Genomic DNA, 27,603 nt, shown 5'->3' on the forward strand with positions numbered 1-27,603 from the left:
TTCAAGAAACAATAATTGGAACGTATTGAAATTACACAATTGTATTCAAGTTGTGTTATTTTGCATTTTGACCCAACACAGGTTTGGCCTAAAGAGCCAAAATATATGTATTTTATGAATAATTTAAAAAATATAAATACATATATTTTATTTCAATTTTCAATACTTTCAGTATTGTAAAACTTTTATTCCTCTCAATTAAGAGTTTACAGTCGAAGTATACGTATATTTAATTTACTGCTTTCGTTATAGTTTAAAAGCGTGTGTTGTAAACATTTTTTAATTAAAAAAAAACTCCATAAAGAATTGAACTGGGCTTTAAGCCCGTAAAAATGTTCTAGGTAGGTATTAATTAATTTCACGGTTCATTAAACAGAACACCTGACCGGATATCGGAAAGACAGAAAGTTTATTATTTTATACAGTTTTCATGTAAAATTATTATACCTGTGAATTTGTTTTATGAAATATGTTGCGATGAATATAATCATAAATTGAAACATCGTAATGAATATATAACATATGTTAAATATTATAATAAAAATATTAATTTAACATTAGAATTTAATTGCCTACTGTATGAAACTGCTATCAATTATTAAAAAAAATGATGTTCGATAAAAATAAAATATACAACTTAGTAGACCCTAAAAATCAGTGCTTGATTTTAAATTAACGTTTAATATGTTATTCATCTTTATTCAGATACCAATAAAAATGTTATAAATAAATGTTTCCTCTCAAAAAGCGCTCAAATTTGAGTTATTTTCGAACGGCATGTTATTGGAAAATAATCGTCGAAAACGTTGGAATGTCTGCCTCGGTTTCTAGCGCCGCTCTATTGATTTCTCCTGCATTTCGAATCTCCAATTTATATGCGGTATGTGAATCAGTGTACCAGGGAACTTTATGAGCCTTTATGTTGTATCCTCAGTCTGCATAAATTCTTAGCAAGGAATCCGATTTTGGAGAACTAAACGTAGTAACTACTGTTTCCACTCGTAAACTATACTGATTAGCCGATCGTTGGTGTAATAGAAGGAATAATTTTGATTTATTATCTATTATTTCTTTTTATATATTTGATAAACTTTACTTTAAATTCAATTAAAAACAATTTAATTCATATTTGAAGCACTAACTTTGTGATTTTCCATTTTATTATTAAAATGTAAGATTCTTTCAAATTCACTATAAATATTTTATTATAACTTAATTATAATCTCTACCGGTTTCGAAGCTAACCGCTTCTTTATCAAGACTGATTAATACTTATCAGTCTTGATAAATAATAATTAAATAAATAAGAATAAATAGTTTTAATCAGTCTTGATAAATAAGCGGAAAGCTTTGAAGCCCGTAGAGATTATAATTAAGTTATAATAAAATATTTATAGTGATTTTGAAACATAGTTATATTTTTTATTATTGAAACTATTTATTTACATTTCTACTTCATGCAATTTTATAATTTTAATTGCCCTGAGCCTCTTCAAAAAAGAGACTAAAAAAGCTCTTGAGCTTGGATAGGGACTTTTTTGTTGTTGTTGATTGCAATATGTCCAAAAATATATGTTCCGCAGTAAAAATTGTACTACTGCGGAACATATATTTTTAATGCGGTACGAGAGAGTTCTCTTGTTTAGTTTTCTGTTGTATAATCTGTATATGTTTGTAGTTATAATTACAAAGCAGTCCCGGATTTTTTCCCGACCAAAAATCGCATGTGTTAAACATTTTGTGTAGTTTTAAGTGTGTAAATAGTGCTATAGTAGTGAAGGTTAGTATTGTTTGCATGCTGTGGTAGTGATTGTCCTGACGAAGAGACGGGCACGTCTCGTAACCGGTGGACATAAAAATCTCAGTAATAATCAGTAATAATCTGGTTAAAGACCAATATTACCTACATTTTTGTAAAAAAAAATATAAACATGACTAACCACAAAGTAAATGCTTTAAATATGAATAATATTGAGAAAAGGATAATATTTATTTACTGCTAATTATTCTTTTGATCTATGTAAGGATAGTAAAGGAATGAAAAAGGATGTATATTCTAACGTAAATTTTCTGAAAATTTAAAAAAGTCAAACAATGTAAAAAATGTCCATAACAAAATGTGCCTGAAATAAAATGTTTACAACTGTGAAATCATTCTACAGCTTCGGAGGTTAAGAGTTTTGTTTCCATGAAAGTTTTCAGGCTTTTCATAATGAAGAATGAACTAGTTTCGGACTTTGTCATGAAATAATAATCATGAAACTTGTCTCACAGAATATAACTTTTTCTTGATATTAATAGACTAATAAAAAAGGTTGTTAAATATGTACTTATTAAATCATTAAATAATAATAATAAATAAGCTATTTTGATACCAAATTCTAAATACCATTTTAATAATATAAGCCATTTCGATAACAAATTCTAGTTACCATATAAGTCATTTCGATAGTATATTCTAGTTGCCTTTTTGATAATATAAGTCATTTCGATAAGATGTTCTAGTTACCATTTCGATACAATATTCTTAAATAAATAATTAAATAGTTAAATTATTCTGATAAACCATCTATTGTTAGAATTGAATAAAATAATTATCCTTTTGTTATCTATTAGAAATTTTTACTCCAATTTTTGGGACTCCATTCCTTAGCGTTATCCGCTTATAATTTATTTTCACCTTCAGGTTAAAAATTGGACAAAAAAAACACTTCTAGATTATTTTTTATCATTTTCAGTCTAAAGTTATACATTTATATAATTTAATATGGCAAATAATTCAACAGGGTTAGAGTCCCAAAATCTGGGTTTATACTACCAATGACAATATGTGAATCATAAAATGTCGTAAAGTTACTTTGAAATGGTTCTTATTCATAAAAACTAACAACCAACAATGGAAATAAAAATATGGAAATTCAAAAATACATTTAAAATAACTGTATTTGAGTACGAAAAATATGGTGTTCAAACTTTACAAACAAAACGAAGGGAAAAAGATTTAAACTCCCTCATTTATGTGGATTATGATGTCAAAATAAAAAAAGAGGCAAAAAAGGTGGAATTCATATCACCCTTCTTTTTTTCATGTAAAAGTATGGCGCCATGTCATTTGCTTGCCAAGTTTGACAGGGTAAAAAAAAATTGTATGAGCGTGTAAGAACCAAACATATAACTCAACAATTTTTCTAATTATTGATCTCAACATGAGGTAATAACACGATTTGATGTTTTCCAGAATAACTTCAAAGAATTCAAAACAGAGTAAAAGGACAATTTGGGGCAAAATAAGGCAAATAAATTAGTTATTTATTTACTTTTATATTTCAGAGGTAAAATTATTCACACCCAATAGTGTAAAGCTTATTGCAGTGTTATTTTGACCGTTAAATACACGAGAAAAGGCGATCAGCTATGCGCTTCTGTAACCATTCTACGGTACCTAATATTAAATAAATCTCACAGTGAAAAACGTTACAGAAATTTTATTCCCGATTGTATTTTTTTCATCATTTTATTATTTTCACAAATACTTATTTACATTTGTAAATAAAGCATGCAATGATTTTTTTTAAATATCAAATAAACTCCGTAAAAGATTCAAAGTTTATTTCTATGCTCAGTTATATATATATCAGATATCCTTCATATCGGATAGAAATGTCGGTCGGTACTGAAAATAATTCCTGACTCGGAAACCTTCGCTCTTTTGCACTCGAATTAGGAAACCCTTTGGGAATTTCGAAACCCGACATAGATCCGTTTGGTCGTATTTTTCCAAGGGAAAAATATGAATAAATCTATATGAAATAGGGGAGTGGCCGATAATGGGTTCAGCTTGTAATAGGGCCTTTTAAATACTCACTATAGGTAATCAATCCCATATATTAGTCGAAGGTGGGCCATTCCATTATATTATATATGTATTTAAAAAAAAAACAGTGCTTAAAATATTTTCCAAATACTTTATAATATTTTAATTTGTTTCATTCATTTCATTTGTACATTTTATTTTCAAGTGCTTCCTAGTATGTTAAATATTATAATTTTACATACATTTCAGGAATATTTCTGCTATTAAACTAAATAACTTTTACTATAGATATCGCTGACAAGTAACATTAAGAAAATCTTTTCAATTGAAACATAATGTACCTTCTAAAATTTGAGTTTTGTGGTTGTCAATGATGAGTAGAAAGGTGATTGTTACACAGTGTATAAATTGAATAGTTGAACCAGTCAATTACAAGTCGGAAGCTCTATAATACCAGACAACGAGATATCAATATTGATAATTGATAAATAAAGACAAAAATAACTCTATAGTCACGATGAAAATAACACTATAAATATTGATAAAAATAACTATTAATATCGATAAAAATAACTCTATAATCACGATAAAAATAACTCTATAAATATTGATAAAAATAACTTTATTACCACGATAAAAATAACTCTTAATAAGTTTTAAATATGTGAACAAAAATTTTGACACTCAATATATCGTAAAATTAAAGGAAATACAGATAATTGACTGATTCATTGCGTAAAGTTTTCTCGAATTTTATGTAAACCGTCACAATCCGAGATTCTCCAAACATCGTTATCGCTTTTACAGTACATTAGAGAATTTTGTGATTTGTTTTGTTTTTGCAAATTGTATAAAATCTTAACCAGTTATTCTCTTAGCACCCCCATATAATATTATCTACATGTCGTCTAGAATTATTGAAAAATTCATGTTCTTTTTCCAATTGAAAACTTTATAAGTTTCAATAGAAATTCTTTATAATACATTCAGGTAATAAATAAGAATAAATTTAATTTAACACTGCACGTAAAATATACCTGTACCTAAACAGTAGAAACTAGAAGCTGTGCAGTTTGTAACATAAGATAAGGTCCATAATGTCTTGCAGTGAATAAACTTTATACTACGGTTTAATGCATTCAGTTTCTTACTATTACAACACACAAACACATATTATATTTATATATATATATATATATATATATATATATATATATATATATATATATATATATATATATATATATATATATATATATATATATATATATATATATATATATATATATATATATATATATGTATATATATATTTATATATATATTTTTTTTTTTTTTTTTTTTTTTTTTAACTCTTTATTCCAGCTTGACTAAGTGGTGGGTGCAATACTTAGTCAGCCATATATGTTTTACAACATTTTATTAAAACAATGAAATTAGAAATAAGAAGGAAATAAGAAATTGAAAGAAATAATAAAAAATAAAAATAAAAATAAAAATAATAATAAATTTGGAGAGATGTAGACGAGAATTAGCTCGCTGGCAAACGCAGCACTGCGCTCCAGTGCCGCCACATGTCCAGCCCCCATCTGTGCTCCACAAGCCGCTTTATGATGAGGTTGGAGCTCTTCATCAGCCTCTCCCGGAAGCCTGCCACTCGGTGCCTTAACAGGCCATCCCAATGTGGTAGGCGTGCTGTGGCAAACATACCACTCGCGCTGCAGTGTCGGGGTAACTTCATTAAAGCTCTGTAGCCGTTATTGTAGCATATTTTCATGCTCTTTAAGCTTCGTTGTGTAACCTTACACCATAGTTCGCTGCCGTATTGCTGCGTACACAACACTTGGAACAGTCTATTTTTTACCTGCGCGGAGCAGTGGGCAAAGCGGCGTGTCAGCATATTGGACCGCACGCAATGAGCACGATACTGGCGCTTGATGTCCTCATCATCCGCACAGTTCTCCTGTAGGATATGTCCCAAATACTTGAAGCTACTTACCCGCTTAACTTCTTGTCCATTTATAGTTATGGGCGGTACCTTTAATGAGTAATTTTTGGGTTTAAATACCACAAGCTCACATTTTTTGGCGTTGTACTCTAGGCCGTTTTCTGTGGCATAACATTCACAAATGGCAATAAGTTTACGTAGGCCAGCTATCGATGGTGCCATCAGGACCATATCATCGGCGTATGAGATGGCATTCACTCTCCCTCCTCCTATGGAGCATCCCGCATTTACTTGGTTTAACCTATCATGTAATGCATCCACGTAAAGGTTAAATAGGCTAGAAGATGTGATTCCACCTTGTTTGAGTCCTCGCTGAGCTTTAAACGGAGTTGAGGTTTCGGTCCCCCATTTTACTCTATAAATGAGATTTTCGTTCCAGTTTTTTAACATGCATTTCGTCGTAGAACATTCAATTGATTTTTGTATTTTTTCTTCCAAAATGTGATGTACTACTGTATCATATGCTTTCCTGAGATCCATAAAACAGGCATATACTGGCGTATTTCGGCGCACATATATATTTATAGTATTTTTAACAGCGAAGACAGCTGTGTCCGTTCCCGATCCTTTTTTAAAACCAAATTGGTTGTCGGTCGTTTTTAGGTTTTCAACAGCTTTCTCCATCATTATGTTTTCTATGGTTTTTGCCGCCATGGTGGAAATCACTATTGGCCTGTAATTTTCTTTTTCTGTTAAATTTCCCATAAGATTTTTTGCAATAGGTATAATTATTGACGTACACAGAGACTCAGGTATGAACGAGTGCCGGAACATTGCTGTGAAAGCTAGCGCCCACAGTACGTGTATTCTCGCGCTAGCATATCTAAGGTACTCAGCACAAATTTCGTCTCCTCCGGCGGCTTTATTACATTTCAGTGACCTAATGGCAATCTGGATTTCCTTCACTTGTATAATGCAGGGACTCAGTGGATGCATATTGTTAGCATTATTATTGTAAATATTACAATTTTCCGCACTTCCTGTTTTCTCATACATTGAACTGAAGTGGGCTTTCCATAGTTCGCTGATTTTTCCGTCACCCGTTATGTTATCAATTTCTGTGGGTCTTGTAGCTTTGGACGATCTCATTTTATTTGTTTGTTTCCAGAACATTTTGAAATCAGCAGTAAGCATATATATATATATATATATATATATATATATATATATATATATATATATATATATATATATATATATATATATATATATATATATATATATATATATATATATATATATATATATATATATATATATATATATATATATATATATATAATATATATTTATAACCATACATACAAAAAAATTAAAACCCATATCATCAACTTTTCATCCCTTGCGCCAAATATATTTAATTGGCTGCCCGTAACCATTAAGAATTCCAGTAGAGATCATGTCTTTAAGAACAGTGTCCGTCGATGGTTGCTTCTCGTTGGAAGGGACAAGGTAGAAAGTGAAATAATTAAAGTCCAGGTGTAATTATTTTAATGTTGAGCCTTTATACTGCAAATTGCTATGGTTTATCTTGTATGTAATGTATTTAATCTAATAATTAAAAAAATATATAATAAAAACAAAAAAATGTATTAACATGTAAGTATTTCGGCTCATCACAGGCCATGCTTTAAGAGCCGTTATACATATCGCTCACTCCTTTCAAGAACGTCATAAATCAAAAATCGTCAATTTTCAGTTGTGCATGTTTTCGGAATGCTCAGAATATGTACTATATCCCAGCAAAAGAGGCATATTTTTTACTTAATTACTTAATATTTACCCGCTACAGGGCAAAAAGTGTTGTTTTTGCATTTTGAAGAAAACGTATTGTTAAATTATTTTTTTTAATGTACTAAATATTTTTCAAATGGAGAAAAAACCTTCAGGTTTTAACTAAAAAGATCTGTTGCACAGTAAAAAGTTCAGTAAGTGGGTTGATATTTATTTTTAATACATTGTATTATATTTTTAAACTTAAAACGTTCTCCTGAAAAATCAAGTTTTTTGATTTATGACGTTCTTGAAAGGAGTGAGCGATATAGTATAAAAATGTATGTATCTATAAAATAAATAAAAATCATCACTTTGTTACATAAAAAAACTAAAGAAATAATTACTGCACGTACATGTATTATTTTTACCTTACATTTTCTTTAGAAGCTGTCTACAACGATTACTGCAGCGTTGCGTTATACGTTCAACCACCACTATCCAATTGATTTTACAACGCGAAATAAATTTTTGTTCAACGAGGAAGTTGTACGAATAAACGGACTAAGAAAAAGAAAGCTTTATGTCAAATACATGTACATAACGTTTTTAATAAAATATTATTTTTGCTTTTAACCTCTAATATACCTGTGATATTATCTAGATAGTCTAATATATTACAAAGTTCTAGTCTAAAACGGTCTCTTTTGTCGTAATAATTTTCTATGAGACGGAAAAACGTTCAAATAATACATGTTAGTATCAGCATAAAGGAAAGAGCCGACACGCAGCTTTCTAGGGGTAGGTTCGTAGGTGAGGGAGGAAAGCAATATAATGGAAGGGAACCGCAACATGAAACATGGCACGTTATTGTCACAACATTAGTTTGTCCTATTCAGAGTGCTTACATATTAAATTTACATAGCTACCGCCGTGGCATAATGGCGGTAGTATGTATTTCCGACAGAAATTGGAAATTTTAAACACCAAATTATGTGAAAAAAGATGCTACAATTTTGCATAGAATAATATAAATTTGAAAAATATATATGTATATATATATATATATATATATATATATATATATATATATATATATATATATATATATATATATATATATATATATATATATATATATATATATATATATATATATATATATATATATATATATATATATATATATATATATATATATATATATATATATATATATATATATATATATATATATATATATATATATATATATATATATATATATATATATATATATATATATATATATATATATATATATATATATATATATATATATATATATATATATATATATATATATATATATATATATATATATATATATCGTAGTCGTACAGGAGAAAGTGACCAACTAACAAAACGTAAAATGTTCAGGAGGACTAAGCAGAAACTCTTATATTAGTATGTATTAATAAAAAGCTTCTTTACATCTCACCAATAGATGTCTCTAGTGAAGTTCTAGTGAGTCAAGAACAAGGTTTCTAAATTGGTTCATATATATTGAACTTCCGAGAATTTGAGTAGTGTGGTTGTCAATAATGGGTAGAATTGGTGAATGTTACACGTGTGTAAAGTAATCACTTAAACTAGCCTGTGACGGTCGTCAGCCCCGTAAATGCCCAGACTTCCATATTCTTCTTCATATTTGATGAGATGTGTAAAAATAATATTTGAGAAACATTTGAAAACATGATTTTCTATTTATTTTAGCTTAAAATTTGACAACATAATTTATTTACAATATTTTGAGTGTGCCCAAAAACATGTTCATAAATATAGATTATTTCCAGTAAGGAGCTATTTAAATAACTCCAAATTGGATATATTCCAGATTTGTAAACAAGTATTTGGACTCACTCAAAATTTTATTTGTAAATATTAGATTTTTTGTTGAATAGGCTAGGCTTCTACATTGGTCTATTTAACATTGGTTTCCTGAAAGGTACTACGAGTCTGTTTGTGAAAGACCTTTTTTACTAAACATGAGAAGTAAAATGAAAAGAACGCATTAAATTTTCACGAAACATAAGGCAATAAATCATACTAATGGTATCAGTCATCTGGGCCGCGTATAAGTTATTGAATACAAACATGTTTAACCACGAATATAAATGAAATGTTTTCTGAATTATTTACGTAAAAGTTTTTTCTGAAATGAGAAATACTGGGGGTAGAACCCTTTCAGTCAACCGATCAATCTACTTAATAGAGCTGGAGAGACAGAACCCTCTACCCCCGCACCCTCACAGCTGGTGCCATCACCCTTGTGTCATCTCAAATTAATATTCCTCGTATTCGTCTGTGGGAGATAAAATTAAACATTTAAATGACGTAGTCTGGGTGGCAACTTTATGTGTTTTACTAGGGCAAGCAAATATTTCACTGATTTATCGAAAATTATTTTGGAGGTAAATCGGTTCTTTTCATCGATAATTTACTGGCAATAAAAGCGTCAAAAGAAAATTTACAGCATTTTGAGTATGTCCAAATACTTGTTCACAAAATCTGGATTATCTCCAATTACAGGAGTTATTTTCATATTAAATCAGCTCCTTTAATGCCCAGACTTCCATATTCTTCTTCATCTGAGATGAGATGTCAAAAAACATATCAAAAGAAAATGTTATGACAATATATTATAATATATATTTTTTAATATTAAAAGCATTGATAACTTTGTGGTATGATAATAAAATACTCTTCATGGTTGACTTTGTGTAACACCATTTTTATAAACACTTATTCGCGAATACCGGTTTCGGAAAATTATTCCATCACCAGGTCATTAAAATTAAATAATTACGATTTAACATTTGTATGAAAATACAATGTAATGACTATATAAATATATATATTTATAAATATATATATATATATTTATGTAAATATATATATATATATATATATATATATATATATATATATGTATATATATATATATATATATATATATATATATATATATATATATATATATATATATATATATGTATATATATATATATGTATATATATATATATATATATATATATATATATATATATATATATATATATATATATATATATATATATATATATATATATATATATATATATATATATATATATTATATATATATATATATATATATATATATATATATATATATATATATATATATATATATATATATATATATATATATATATATATATATATTTATATATATATATATATATATATTGATTATATATATATATATATATATATATATATATATATATATATATATATATATATATATATATATATATATATATATATATATATATATATATATATAATATATATATATATATATATATATATATATATATATATATATATATATATAAATATATATATATATATGTATATATATATAAATTCGCTTCGAGCTGTCAAATTGTCGAATAATTTGTAATTTATTATCTAGTGTGTCTGTGGGTAGTTTTGTCGAATAACTGCTTTTTGTATGATCGCCTATGGGCGCTTTTGGTAACAGATAGTAATATTTATGTACTTTGGAGTTCCTTCATAAGAGTTTCCAAGTCCCTCGGGAGATGGCGGCCCTTAGTTGGAGCTCAGTTCTCTGAGGTCTGTGTTTGTTAGTTATAAATTTACATAAACGCCATAAACCATAGACATTTTCAAGCGCTGTGGTATATTCAAAGTCGTATAATTATAAATAATTCTGTAAAACCCTGCTCAGACGTTTAATGATAGGGCATTCATAACCAGTTATCTGTAAACCGGTTTAAAATTATAAATGAATAATTCAGTAAATAATTTGTCATTTTAATGTTCCTGTAAATATTTTCTACATACTTACATATATGTCAATATTTTTTTTCCAGGATACTTGATGTATGGTTAGTTTCCTTAGTACTTTGAAGAATCTTCACAAACGTAATAATAAAGCCCTCTAGAGCTCTGAGGGATTCGGAATCAAACACGACTATAGACAACTAACTCAAAAACTGATATTTTGCACTTGAAAAGGTATTTTTTTATTTCACATTTTTTTGGAGATTAGTAAGATCCGATCATTAAAAGATCCCCATCAGTGAATCTGTTCTTAAATACTGAAATAATGGATCCTTTGTCGGATAAATTGTATCGATAAGGCCAGAGAATTTACATCACAAATATTATGACGACAAATAAATAAAGAAAAGGTTTTCAAGGTATTTCACAAATATTTAAGTCAAAACATGATATATATAAGTGAAACACTGTGTTTCTTTTACTGAGGACAACAAATTTGTTCAGCCCTCAACACGTATTTCAGCATTATACCATAAGTACTATTGTGAATTATTTTAGTTTTTATAAAACATTTTTAAAATGATTCAGCTATCCCCGATAATACGCTTTTCGGTTATCCGACCCCGGAAAATCGGGAGAGAACAGTATGTGTAAAGTTTTGCTATTTTTGCATATAACGGTTTATAACACACATCCGAACATGGCAATTTAACTTTGCAATGCCTTCATGTATCGATATTTTCTATGGTCGACTCGCGTTCGAAGGTATTGGTATTGTCCGAGCCGAGCACCCCTATAACGGATCATGCCCACAAACAGCAAACATGTCAGCAATTTACTTAAGGCCCAGTATTCGATAAGTTGCAACATAATTTTCTCTAAGCCCAGGTAATATTTTACGTAATTGTTTTTTTTTAAATTTTTTAATCATATGTAATGGAATAACCCGCTATTTTAAAGGCTTGTCTGCAGGTAGGAAAGGGAAGGTATATGTGAAAAATACATTACAAACACCCAGACCAATTGAAAACGAATATTTCTTGAATTCGTTTTGCAATTGGCGGGAATCGAACCTGCAACGCTAGTTTCGTAGTCGAGCTTCTACCCACGCCACGGCGCCTGTCCGTCAAAACTCTGTTTTTGTATTGAAAAAAAAATCTTAAAAATAATTTTATGGTTTTGAAAAGAAAAGAGTCATTGGAAGGAAAAAATAAAAAAAATCATTATATTGGATTTAGCATTCTAAAAAACTTGTGTGAAGACACGTCCTGCCCTGAGCGCGGCCGAGCGCGTTGTTCGAATTCGTTGTGATTCGAATTCTTGAGATATAGGCTTTAACAAGCATGCTTGCTAAACAAGTTCTCATATGTAGGGTATGGACCCCATAATATTGTAATCTCTTAAAGGCCATCTTAACTGCTGAGAGGGTTATATCGATGTAAAATGTTTTAAAACAGAAGTAAAATAAAAATCTAATCAAAGCACGATAAAATTCAACAGAACGATTCCAAGGGAAATGGTGCTAAAATGTCGTAAATCTCCAACAATAAAACGTTTTGTAAACTCAGAATGACTTGTATTGTATCATTCTGACTTCAAAAGTTGAGGTTCGTAAAATATATGTTAACGTCACATTATTTGGGCTAAATGTATGGTACATTTAGATATGAATATCTTCATAAATATTTTATTTTTTGTATTGATTTTCTATTTGTACCCGACCACACATTGCTGTGGATCATTCTAATTAAAGGAAAAATGATAAAACGGAAAGAGAAAATTTGAAGAACGTTTATTTTCTCAAAGCTTGTGAAGTAATCAAAATATGAAATGTATGATACTAAAGTGCAAACAAAAATTTTGAAACTATCAAGTGACAGTAGCTGTTAAGAAGCATGCTTACTTCCATGAGCATTGTTTAGTCAATACTAAGATTTCATTTAAATATTTATTTGAGTAATAAAAACACGCGCCTTGGCGTAGTTGGGTGGACGCCCGAACGCGAAACTGGCGTCGTGGGATTGATTCCCGCCAGTTCCAATATAAATTTTAAAAAATATATATGTATTTAAATATACTATATTAATTGGTTTGGGTGTTTGTGATGTGTCCGCCTCCGTAGTGTAATGGTCAGCGTGTTTGCTACCGTGCTGGAGGTCCCGGGTTCGATATCCAGGGGGGTGAAAATAAATATTAGTGATTTTGCACTGTACTATTTATTTAATATTTCCCTGGACTGGTTCCTGAAGCGCAAGAGTGATCACTTTGCCTTCATGTAAGTAATGATGAAGATAACACTGCGTCAATTCGATGCAATGCCCTATGCACCATTGGGTGCGGATAAGGGTTATAGTAAGTTTGTGATGTATTTTTCATCACTTTACACACGTGTTACATTTACCAATTCTACCCATTATTAAAAACCACACTACTCAATTTCTTAGAAGTTCTATATATATGAACCAATTACTAGAGACTTATATTGGTAAGATGAAAAGAAGCTTTTTATTGAGCAGCTACTCTTTTATTACTATTATATGTATATTTATATATATATATATATAATATATATATATATATATATATATATATATATATATATATATATATATATATATATATATATATATATATATATATATATATATATATATATATATATATATATATATATATATATATATATATATATATATATATATATATATATATATATATATATATATATATATATATATATATATATATATATATATATATATATATATATATGTATATATATATATATATATATATATATATATATATACATACATTAAAAGAGAATTTTATTTTTGTCTAAAGTTAGGTAATAGCTGCATGAGTAAAAAGTTAAAATGGTTTTACTTTTGTACTGTAATATGTTTGCGCAATATTAAAAGCTGGATGCCCTCGGCACGATAATAAAACTACGTGTCATTCTATAGCTTCCAAAAGAATGTCACATCCCGCAAAATGGCGCTCTGCATTCACTAACTTTTCGGATGAAAATATCAACTTCACATGTCTGAACTTCGCAAATTAACTTTCACCTCGAGGGGATGCACATTAAATTGCATTTTCCCGCGTTATTAACTAACATTTTTTATCGTATTTAATAAAAAAAAACTTTTTGTAAGAACGATGATTATAATTTCCGCCTTATTCTCTGAACAATCAAACAGAACAGATAAATGTTTTTTTAACCCTTATCCTCGCCCCAATGGTGCATAGGGCACTGCATCTTATAAAGAAGGAAAGGTGATCAGCGCTCCGCTTCTGGTACCAGTCCAGGGTAATATTGAATAAATATTAGAGTGAAAAAATCATTTGTATTTATTTGACCTCCCCCCTGGGAATCGAACCCGTGACCTCCAGAACGGTAGCCAAGCGTGCTGACACTATGGAGGTGGATATATGTTTAGTAAATAAATATTATATAATATATAATTATTTTATAAGATAATAATCTAACCTGTTGGGAGTATGAATAATATTTATTTTATTAACATTTTTAATGTTTCCAAATTACCTGTAATCATATCTCATAAGATTTTTTTGAAATCAAAAAATATTTGAAGAAGAATATGTAAGCCTGGGCATTTACAGAGCTTACGACCGTCATAGGCTTGGTTGAGTGATCATTTTACACACATTGGTGAATGTTGCACATGTGTAAAGTGATCACTTAACTAAGCCTATGATGGACATTAGCCCTGTAAATACCCACACTTCCATATTCTTCTATAATTTAATAATTATATAATAACGAAGTTGTGCAGAGGAAACCGCATGGTAGCCAAACACGGTGACCACTAAACTATGGCATGGAGGCAGGCCTATCAACGTACGAGAAAGTGACAAACTAACTAAACGTAAAATGTCAGGAGGGCCATTTAAGTCACTTTTCCTTGGCAAGAAAATAAACATCAATATCATTTTTAACAAGTCAATATATTACACTTCCAAGTTATAAATCCTTTGGGATTTTTTCAGGGCAATATTAAGTTAGTAAGATATCAAAAAGTCAACGATCACGTTTTTGTAAAAAAATTAACTTGGTCACTTTCTTCTGTATGACTACGATATGTATATAATATAATATAACTTTCAGGTACGACACATACAATGTTTCATCCCACTTACTTTGATAGACATAGGGTCGGGATGTCGTAAATGATTTATGCGGGGATGAGAGAATAATCAAAAGGTATATAATGTTGAAATCCCGACATTGTATGCCCGTCATGCATTGTCTTCTTTTGTACGGCGAGAGTTATTACTCTGCGTTTGTACTGTTTCTGCGTTCGTTTCATGAGATAATTAAAAACGTCAATACTCTCTATGAAAAATACATTGTAAGATTGATAGCCATATTCATTTTTCCGTTTTCCACCATCGGCACCTACGTACTACTATATAAGATGGTTTTATTTAAAATTTGAACATAGTATAACTAGGAAAATCCAAAAAGTGTCCTATTTGTGCCACGTTGGGAAAAAAGTGTCAGTCATCAAGGGTAAGATCAAGATTTGAAGAGGTGTTAGAAGATGGCGGATATCCTGGCTCCATAATATACACAAGTGGACAGAGAGAAACTGTTTCTAAGGAGGATGTAGGTATTTAGATTATCAACAGATTTTTTAAGTTTTTTTTTTCAATTCAAAACTTTTTATGTTATTGGAAAACCAACAGAATATTTCACAAAAATAACATAACATAATAAAATACAAAAAATAAGTCCAATTATAAGTTTCCACCTAAGTTTAATCCAGTATAATCGTTCGGAAGCCAGGTCGTAAGCTCTGGGATACTTAGACTTCTATCTCATTTTATTTAAAAACGATAGATGTTACGTCTCTAGTTGAAACACCTTTAATGTTGATTCATCATCTGTAGTGTCCGGTAAAATATAATATTTTATACGATTTGTCGATTCACATAACCAACGTACGAAGAGTGTTATCCTGTTCTAATATTTGAAAAATAACAGTTCCTAATTTATTATCTCAATAAACCATTCGGCAGTCACATTATGGTAATATCTATACCTTTTTAATTTAAGTTGTACTTGGTGAATACTAGTATTTAATGTAATTGAACTTTGAAAACACTTTAAAAAACCTTTAAAACATAATTGGTTAAAGTGTATATTCAAATAAACAACACTATATTTAGTATGATAATTTTATCAACATTTAGTATGATATTTAACACTATAGTATAGTAACACTATATTTAGTATGATATTTAACAACAATGTAATTTTTTCGACATGCATTGTATAAGATCAGCAACCGGGTTGCTGTTCAAATAAAATTATTTTGGAAAAAATTGAAAAGTTGTTATTTTATAATATAAAATGCATTTCCACCAAGAAATGTCATAACAAAACTTAAATCTATATTTGATCATAAATTCACATTATATTTTGCCTTATTTAACCATACTACTCGTAGCTTTAATAATTTCATTATTTGAATCGGCAGTCGCTTTGCGGTAATATCTATTAATTTTAAATTGAAGTAATATTTATCAAGTAAAACATAAATTAAATATAGTTAATTATCCATTAACTTATTGATTAATATTTACATTCGTGGCAATGAAGGTTGTTTTGTTGTTGTTTCGTTCTCTAACGAGTAGTGGTAAATACCGGAAATCCCCGGGCGGTTTTAGTAAACATAACCACTTGGTATCGTGGGGTCTCGGCACATCAATGAATTTGAAATGCGGTTTCCGAAAGGCACGAATTCTCGTACTTTATCGCCTCCAATAAATTCATGAAAGGAGCTCACTGTGTAGGGTATAATTTGTTGCGTATTAAAAGGTTTCAGAGTACAATGGCACAGTAATACGCCCCTGAAGACCACTTTGATAACCGAGCCCTTAAGAAGAATCAGCCCTTGTAAGGAAGTTGTTGATACTTTGGGGTTTAAACGATAAATATTCACACTTTAATGATACCTTGCCCTACAATAAAAATAAAACTAACCATTCATATTAATATTATAACAAATATTTTATTTAAATTTTAAAATGTCTCATACACAAGATATATAAACAAAACGCCTTTTTTGATAAAAAAAAACTTTGAATATTATGCGATAAAGTTGTAACTAACCAAGATATTCATTGAATTCACTCGATCATTTTTGTAGGATCATATCAATGATAAGTTCCAAAACACAGAAACGCATTGAACAAAACCTAAAACATGCATTTTTGGTGTAAAACACTTTGAATTTTGAAACATTGTGCTTGAATACTTGAACTTACTATAGACATCTATTGTGAGATGAAATAAGCTTTTTATTAAGTAGAAACTTTTGCAATTGTATGCGAAGTAAAAAATAATAATAATAATCATATAGATGTTCGAAAATAGGTAGAATGGTGAACGTTTTTAATAAATTAAGGCTGTCAATTCCAAGTTGCTCTGGGATAAAAAAAGATAGATGTTTAATCCCAAGTAAAGATACTTTTAATATAAAAATTTACTCTGCGCGTATCCTATTTTCCGTTGAAACTACAAAGCGTTTCTTAGGTTTTAACTTGCTTCTACAATTATTAATAAGTATAAGCTAATGAAGATACTCTTATTATCAAAACTTAGCTTAATTTCCTTCTAGCAGGTATTAATTTAAGAAATCTTTTTAACTTTTGCCATTTACAAGCGCTTTTGTTCGCATATATAAGAAAGTTTATGTAAGCTCATATAAACTTATCCAATATACTCCCAAGATTGATAAATATTAAAATCCCATATTATCCGACCAGATATTTTGAGTTCTTCTATTTGAGGAAAATGTACCATTCACAATATTTTCAGTGTCCAAATGTTTCTTTTAATTAAATTAAACACTTGAATAATCCACTGAATTGAGTTTTATTTTTATTTACGACTAGTTTCGAAAACGACAATTGTTTTCATCTTCTGGTACAAATTAAAACAGTTTTAATTTGTATCAGAAGATGAAAACAATCGTCGTTTTCGAAACTAGTCGAAAATAAAAATAAAACTCAATTCAGTGCATTATTCAAGTGTTTAATTAAATTAAAATAATCATATCATTCCACAAAGTTAATGCCGAATCAATAAATAATCCAAATGTTTCTTTACAAATCTGGTTTGTCCCGTTTGAGGGTTAATTATATTAACATCTCAACATAAATAAATTAAAATACGAAGTTTGAGTGTCCAAATATTTGTTCATAAATCTTTATACATTTTATAAATTTCATTCTCGCTTTACAAATTTCGTAATACAATATGTTGTTTTATAAAATGCTTATATATTTTTAAATGACAATAAAATATTACGGATAATTTAAATATAAATTGAATCAATGTGGGGAAGGTTTCTATATTTTTGTATTTCCATCGTATTTCATAATACAACTTTGAGCTCGGCGCTTTTAATTGCGTCTGCCCATCCACGTATTTTCCCGTCTAACAAATTTTTCGTTTTTAAAACGTGGTGCTTTTTTGTGTACCCTAGCGACTCTGCCAAATCACCCCCTAGTACAAATGAAGGTAAAAAAAACTCGTGGGATGTATTGGTTTCCAAGAGTGGAATTTTGCACCAAATGAAATTGAAAGTATGGTCTCGTTTACGACCACGTTTTCCACGAACCACAAACTAAAAGAATTACCATTTTTAACTTCATGAATTTCATTTGGCTAAAATAAATTTTTTGAATTGATTTTTTTCACATTAGTTAAAATTTATACATAAAAAAAGTTTTTCCTTATAAATGATTAAAAAATACAATAAAAATAAATAATCACAATAGTAATGAAGGATTATTTCTTGTTCATACAAAAACATAAAACATCAACAACAAAAAAATAATGTTCTTAAAACTAGTGGCGTTAACACTAATAAACTCAAAAATAGGGTCTTATTGAAATGTTTTATTTAAAAAATTAATTGAATAATAATTATTCATCTAAAGAACGTCAAATGTATCTTTGTTTTTTTTTGCTATTTTTTGGAAGTCGTTTTTTTGTAAATCGTTCAAATACCTTATTTGATATTTTTCCATCGGATGTTTTTAGTAAAACATTTTAAAAGTGTAAATCATCTTAATTTTAATACTTAAATAATTTGTAAAATTATTTTGTTCATCGTTATGTCAACTGTTTTAATTTGCAACTAATAACTGTTACGAATAAAATTCAATTGATAATTTGATTTGAAATTGAAATAGACAAACTGTACTAACCTGTCCATCCTTATTGGCATCTGCTCTCTGTCTCAGACCATCCCATATCTTAATCATGGTGTCGTAAGTCTCCCTATACTTCGGATTGCCTTGGGCCCATCCTCGGAGGCTGCATATTTTCTGCAAAGTAAATATTTTATTAATTCATTTTATCTCTTAGTTAGTTCATATATATTAAGTTTTATTTTTTGACTTGGTGTTTATTTTGTAGAACTCTATATCGTAGTCATACAGGAGGAAGTGACCAAGTGCATTTTTTACAAAAACGTGATCATTGACTATTTGATATCTTAATAGTTTGATATTGCCCTTGAAAAATTCCAAAAGGATTTTGAACTTGGAAGTATTATTTATTAACTTGTTAAAAATGACTAAATGCATTGATGTTTATTTTCTTGCCAACCAAAGTGACTTAAATGGCCCTCCTGAAAATTTTACGTTTTGATAGTTTGTCACTTTCTCCTGTACGATTATGATATGTGTATTAAAAATATTGAATTCCAACACTGATTTGAGCCTATTTTATAAAAAAAAAAGTTTGTGACAATTTTTTCGATTTTTTAGGGCATTTTCAAACAATTTATTAGATTCAAATCAGTGTTTGATTTTGATAATGTTTTATGATATTTTGTATGTTAATATTATTTCAAGTAATTCTGTAGTGTTATTTTTCTAGATTCCACTGTGTTAACTTCCATTTCAATATAAACAAAGAAAAATTTTGTGCATTAGTATTTTACAAAGTTTTTCTTGGGAAACAAAAAATCTTTCAAAATACATACAGAATTCTTACATACGGAATTCAAAGAACACTTCATATACACATATTCTAAAAAATTATGCGATATGGATGTTCAAAAATGAGCAGATTAATAAAAGTTACAAAAGTGAATAAAATGATCACCTAAACCAGCCAAATGCCAAGTTTTAAGCCCTGGGTTGTTTGGACCTCTGTTTCTTTTGTATAAAACTTCGTCATCAATGGGCATCGAAAATATTTATTTCAAACTCCACGTATTGCATTATGTTTTCCCTCTATGACTGTATCGTTATTGTGTTGTTGTTATAAGAGTTTATAATAAACATTTTTTTTGTAATAAATTATTTTTATCATTATATTTATCATTAAATTATATTTATCTCGAAATTTCATAATTACAATTAAAACATAAGTTTTCATTTAAAAATACATATTTCTGTTATTCCATCAACTAAACATTTAGCTTTTTTTTCTAGAAAGTCAACCAGCCCCTGAATTATATAATTAAAAAATAAAAAACAAATTTGATTTTTATAAAAATGTATTCTTTTGAAACCATGCCTGCCTGTCTATTGTTGTTGTACTTGACTATTTATATGCATTTAAAAAGATTTTAAACACTGTGCGTTTGGTTTCACAGAATCATGAAAAAAAATGCAAATAAAACATAATACCATGTGTTTTCTTCAAATATTAAAATTCAGATTTGAAATATTTCTTTTAATTAAACCTAGACATATGGGTATCTTCAAAATGATTTTGTGAATTTTGCGAATAAGCCTTACAATATTGTATATGAAAACGAATACGTGAAAAAAATGTGAAAACGAATACAAAACGTATGCAAACAAGTATTATAAAATATCTAATAAAGGTGTATTTACTCTGAGCTTTCGGTTTTTACGATATAAATAATGGTCGACTTTACGTTGCTGAGCCCCAACTTGCGTAAAAATATGAGGATTCTAGAATTTGTGTAAAATACAACCCTTTTATGTATTCTTTATCACATTATTTTATCGCCCGAAAAATATTAAAGAAAACATCTTTATTGAATAATTTTATGATGTTTTTATGACATTTCGTCTGTATTTTAGTAAAATGTGTGTAAATAAATTGATGAGACTTTGTTTTAAAAAAAAGATCATCACTCATTTAAGTTTTAGTTTTGAGAACTACAAGTGTTCTCACCAACAGCCAAAAATACAAGCAATTTCTAAAACCCTTAAACAATAACACTTTTTTGAGTAGATTAATGTAAATATGTCTAGTATCGAGAACTAAAGGTGCTCTATCAAACAAATAGTATTGTCACATGCCAATAGCTGTAGTTTTCAAAATTAGTCGTGTTTATGTTTTAAAACTAAAAAATGGTCCTACAAGTGAAATAATTTTTTATTTAAATTTGTTAATCTCGAAATACTGTTTTAAAACATAATAAAACTAATATATTTACTAGACGATAGTAAAACATATTGCAAAAGTTTACTTGTAAAATTCGTTTTAATACTTATCTTCATTAAAAAAAAAAAACAATAATAAAAATACATTATTTTTTAGTATCGTGTACGATTCCTCCCTTCCCTTAATTCAGGAAATATTTCCGTTTACGCTTAACGTATTTTCCTGTGTAGTGAGGGACGCTCTAATAAATATACGTCAAAGAAATCTCCTTTATAATGTTCCACTCGACCAAAGGATATTTATTCGGGTAAAACCTATTTATCCAACTATCCTACTGACTTGTGAATTTCCCAATGGATTTTAGCTATTTCTCAAAAGTGCTCCTAAGCTAAAAAAGTTTATTTTAGATAAAATGTTTATAATTTTTTATATATATTTAACATTTAACTGCATTTAGCAAAAGTGTTACTTAGATTTTTAAAAATTAGGGTTTTTCGTATGAATTACTTATATAATTTTAAGGATAGGAATAATTTTTAAAAAATCCGTTTGATTTTTTCTTGCTGTATTTTAATATCAAACAAACAATTGATTTTGCAAAATTTAAATGATTAATTTATATTTATTCTTGGTCTTGAGGTGAAGTGTTCAAGCCTCTAAGATTCAAATAGAATAAATATTATAGAGCATTCAATGCACACACACATACAGACACACACAGACACACACACACACACACACACACACACACACACACACACACACACACACACACACACACACACACACAAACACACATACAAACACACACACATACAAACATATGTATAAACATACATAGTCCTTCCGTAATGTAGTGATTAACGCGTTTGACTAATATTTATTTAACATCTCCCAAGACCGGTGTCTGAATCATCGTAATCATCACAATCATCATGCTAATTAACAGTAATTAACGATCAATGTAACACTACATCGATGCGAATAAAGGCAAGAGATTAATTTGTTTTTAAAAAAAATTCTTTCCCAAAATCATTTATCGACCATTTTTAACTTGTATCACTCTTGTAAATTTTCTCTCGCATAATAATAAGGAACACGGTACGAACGGAGAATTTATTTCGTTGAACCTCGCAGTATTATATTACTTTACTTCGTAAGTCTTATTTCAACTAAGCAAGTTCTGAAATTAATTTTTCTAAATAATTTACTGAAAATATTTGCTTAGTAAAATTGACAATTTAATACTTAAACAAGCTCGGTTACATAATGTTTAAATTCTCAAGCTCCCGAAAGTTGTTACGTTTCTCCGTCTCAGTAAATTTGAATTGCCCTTGGCTGCTTGGTTAACGTGTACGCCCTTAAAGTCAAAAAGTGTAATAAAACACAGACTACGTTATTTTATTTTTCAATTTTATGCACTAAACAGCTATAAACCTGGTCAAAAAGTTACGTTGAATCGTGACTCCGAGTTTCCAACAGACGTTCCAACAGACCAGTGGTTCTTAACCGGTGCTCCGCGAGCTTGTTGTAAGTGTTCCGCGAAATTATGAAAACAAAAATTTAATATAACTTTTTTTTGACATCTCATCAAAGATGAAGAAGAATATGGAAGCCTGGGCATTTACAGGGCTGACCATTTCTACCCATTATTGCCAACCACACTACTAAAATTCTTGGAAGTTTTATATATGTGAACCAATTTTGAAACATTGTTCGAGAATCATTAGAACTTCGCTAGATACATCTAATGTCTAATAATAATTGGTGAATGTAACACGTGTGTAAAGTGATCACTTAAACCAGCCGATGACGGTCGTCAGCCCTGTAAATGCCCAGACTTCCATATTCTTCTTCATCTTTGATGAGATGTCAAAAAAAATAATACGAAAATAACTCCTTTAATTGGAGATAATCCAGATTTTGTGAACAAGTATTTGGACACACTCAAAATGTTGTGACCAAAATTTAATGTTGGCTCATTTACTATGCGATTTGAGTTGCAAATATAATGGCTAGATGGCAGCACCCTTGCAAATTGATGTCGTGTGCGGTCACCTTACAACAGCGGTCAAATATCTTTGATTCCATATCATTATACTTAGAACGATTGAAAATATTATGGGAATTATGTGTAGGATTTTGTACTGATGGTACTCCGTCAACGGTAGGTATATTGAAAGGGTTTGTGGCCCTCGACTTGTGAACCTTAGTTTGGCAATTTGGATGAAGAATTAAAAATATTAACAAATATCGCTGAAATTCGTAAAAGCCCATAAGCTCAGTTATCATATTAATAATTTTGGCACAAAAGTTTCATCAGTGTATTTATGTTTTTTTTAATTAGTGTAATTTTTAACTTGTTGGAAATAAAACAATCAGTTTAATTTTTAATAAAAGTTATCTTTGTATGTTTTTTGGATCTTTAATTTTGCTGTACCGCGAATTTTCTTTACGATCAAAAGACTTTAAAAAGATTCAGAACCACTGTTATAGATAGTAAAGATGCACTTTATACTCGAGTATTTGAATATCAAAACCCATCAAAATCCTTCAAACTGTTTTTGAGCGAACGAGACAATATTTTTTTAAGAATCAAATAAAATATTCCCTGTTTTTATGGTTACATAAACAAATATGCAATATAATAAATAAAATATTTAACTAGATCCAGATATGTATTCTATCTTCAAGAATAAAATGTGTTTAATCGTCAAGTTTTTCACTGATTGCTTTGAAATTTTGACAGAACATTGGATTCGAATACGACCTTTTTATATATACATACATACATGTAGATTAGTGTCTTAACTTTTTTTTGTTTTTTTTTGAAAACGAGTATTTGGACTTCAATGGCGGCGCCATCTGTTGATAATAACAGAGCGCTTCTTGACAGCCGTTGTTATTTAGTATTTCCATTGTTTTTTGTAATTTTTATTTTTTTTTAATATTTTCATTGCTTACAAAAGTTTTGTATGTATTTTCACCTGTTGATGAGAAAAACTGTACTACTTGAAACAAGTGTCTAAATTAATATACTTTCTGATTTTATTTGCATTAAAATAAAGTAAAAATATTTCAAATTTAGGGATGATTGATATTTGGTAAAAGTATTATACAAGTCCAATTTAAATTCAAGATATTGCCAAAATATGATTTGAATTAATTAAAAAAAACCCTTATCCACACCCCAATGGTTCAAAGGGCACTGCATCATATAAACGCAGTGTTATCATGATCGTTAACACATGAAGGAAATGTGATCAGCCCTCCGCTTCCGGTACCAGTCCAGGGTAATATTGATTAAATATAAGATTGAAAAATTCACTTATATTTATTTGACCCCCATGGGAATCGAACCCGGGACGTGCGTGCTGACCATTACACTACTAAAAAAAAATAATAAAACAGTTATGGCGGTTAAAAGCATGTTGATACTCAAGAACTGTCTTCACAGTTCTCTATCCATTACCAAGCCTTGTTAGCTCAACTATACAACGTTTCTCGGAAGCGGTAATGCTGAAAGGATTGGGGAAAGAAACTTCTTTGTATTAGACAAAAATGTATGTAAGTGCATTTGACGAGCGCGCTTTATTTCACCTTCGGATAAATAAGTACCCCTTCTGAAAGAGCAATTTATTTCGCAGTGAAACATTCAATGAAAGCCAACTCGTTACAGAAGACGAATCCTTTTATTTTTCTTTATATTTTTCATTAGGTTTCTTTCATTCAGCGTAATGACCCGTGAAAAATAGTGCTCTTTGTCTATGAAATTCAATTTTATTTCAAAGATTTAAAGTTGATTCATTTTGCTGTTGTACGTTACTATTTATATTTATGTGTATAGCTGTTATTGAAATTAATTTAATAATTTATCTGTTAGTATTATTACTAAAAAAAGTATAAGTAATATTTTTAAATGGAATATATTCGGTAAAAAGTTCTGAATAGGTCAAATTAGGAGCTTTTCAATTTTTTAAATTTTGTTCCACTTATATGTAGAAGATATCAAGGTTTTTGCTGACAATTTCTGGATTTTAGTCTATGATGCTACGTATATTATTTTATTTATTGATATTTGCAACACAAATGAAGAATAATATGGAAATCTAGGCATTTACAGGGCTTAAGATCTGCCATAAGCTGATCACTTTACACACGTTTAAGCAGAATCTTAGGAGACACCGAAAAATATTATTTTCAATTTTTACTAAACTAATATTTTGAACATTTTTTTGAACATTTCGAGTTGGTCTCAACAGTGAATTTTGACAACAATTTTTGAACATTACTCTATTTATGAGTTATATACATCAATATTTAAGACACTTACAGGTCGGAAGCCCTGCAAATACCTAGAGTTTCTAATTTTACATCATATTAAAATAAAAATAAAACAATAAATAAAAAGAAACAAAATCTAGAATTTGTGATCAAAAATTTGAACACTGAAAATTTTATGAACTACAATAATTCATTATTTAAAAAGAACTTCGACTGAAAATATTATTACTTAGCCTTCAAACGTAGCTCAATAAATATCTTCATAATTTAATAACTCGGTATTCAAATAAAATTTACAACACTTGGTTGCCTCAGAACTAATAAAGGAACTCTACATTTTGTTAATTACACAAATTATACTAATTATTACACGCTTCCGGTACTCTTTAACTACAAGCGTCTTAAAAGGACATTTTTTTTATATATAATGTTAAATGGATATTCCAGGTACAAAAACACTTAGAACTCAGAGCATTCTATTTTTATAAAAATAAAAAATACAAATAAATGTCATTAAAAACGTAATATACAGTAATTTGATATTATTATGAGCTTTTCTTTTGGCATTTTTCCAGATGAGAGAGAATAATTTTGAAAGAAAAATCGTAATGATGAAATAATACAATATAATTAAAAATAATAATGACATGCATAAAATCATCTTCTTTGACGAAATGTTATTAGGTTATTTTTAAATAAATTATTTGAGGATATTTTAATCTACCTAAAAAACGATATTTTCAGTATACTTTACGCTTTATAGTCTAGCTTTATTTTGGGATATGAATTATTTAAATTTTAATATAATGGTCTGTTACATCAGCTATTTTAATTTCTTTTAGCAAATTTGCTTATTTAATAATATTAAATCAATTGTGACGAGTCCTGTCGGCAGGCTAAAAATATTTCTAAAATATTTTTACAAAAAAGATACGAAATTTCATTATATTCACAAAAATTGTGATAGCAAATATCCAATTTCAAAATAAAATAAAAATTATTCCCACATTTTATCTGTAATAGGAAAGTGAACTTAAAATACTGAAAGGATATATTGCCTTACGAAGGGACAAATCCATTATTTGTTCATTTTATATCCCATATTTGGTCCTGTCATATTGTGGAAAATATTTCACATTTTACAAGAATTTTATACGTTATTCACGTTTCCCGATATATATACATTCGTAAGTGTACTTTTGTGTATGTGTGCCTTCCTTATATAATGTAAATATTTACATTAGTGTAGTGTGTTTGAACACCTTTGTTGAATGCCATTCAACCTGAAGAATATATTTATCCCTTTGCCCTTAGGGACTTGTTATCCAAACGTAAAAGCCGTTTTCCGACATATAGATTTATTCGCACGATTTTAAAATTATCAACCAAACCTAGAAAAAACACAATCGAATAGTATCAACCAGGAAAAGTATAATCAAATAGTATCAAAACATACTATGAGATGCAATAAAACTTTTATTTTGTGGATTTTTATTTACAATTCCGTTATATTATTTATTGATTTACCATTAACTTTG

The 27,603-nt window shown here is 28.7% G+C and overlaps 1 protein-coding gene across 2 annotated transcripts in view; it reads right to left on the reverse strand.

Annotated features, from left to right (window-relative positions):
- Positions 1–27,603, reverse strand: part of Scp2 (Sarcoplasmic calcium-binding protein 2) — a 152,027-nt gene that overhangs the window by 33,008 nt on the left and 91,416 nt on the right. For both annotated transcript variants that reach the window (XM_088262245.1, XM_088262244.1), the window contains one exon: positions 19,618–19,737. In XM_088262245.1, coding sequence (XP_088118371.1) covers positions 19,618–19,737 — 120 coding nt within the window. The remainder of the gene's footprint in view (positions 1–19,617; positions 19,738–27,603) is intronic.

The sequence above is a fragment of the Brachycentrus maculatus genome, unplaced genomic scaffold (genome assembly GCF_059751285.1).
Source record: "Brachycentrus maculatus isolate JH-2025_06_01 unplaced genomic scaffold, ASM5975128v1 h1tg000176l, whole genome shotgun sequence".
In the NCBI taxonomy this organism is placed as follows: Eukaryota; Metazoa; Arthropoda; class Insecta; order Trichoptera; family Brachycentridae; genus Brachycentrus; species Brachycentrus maculatus.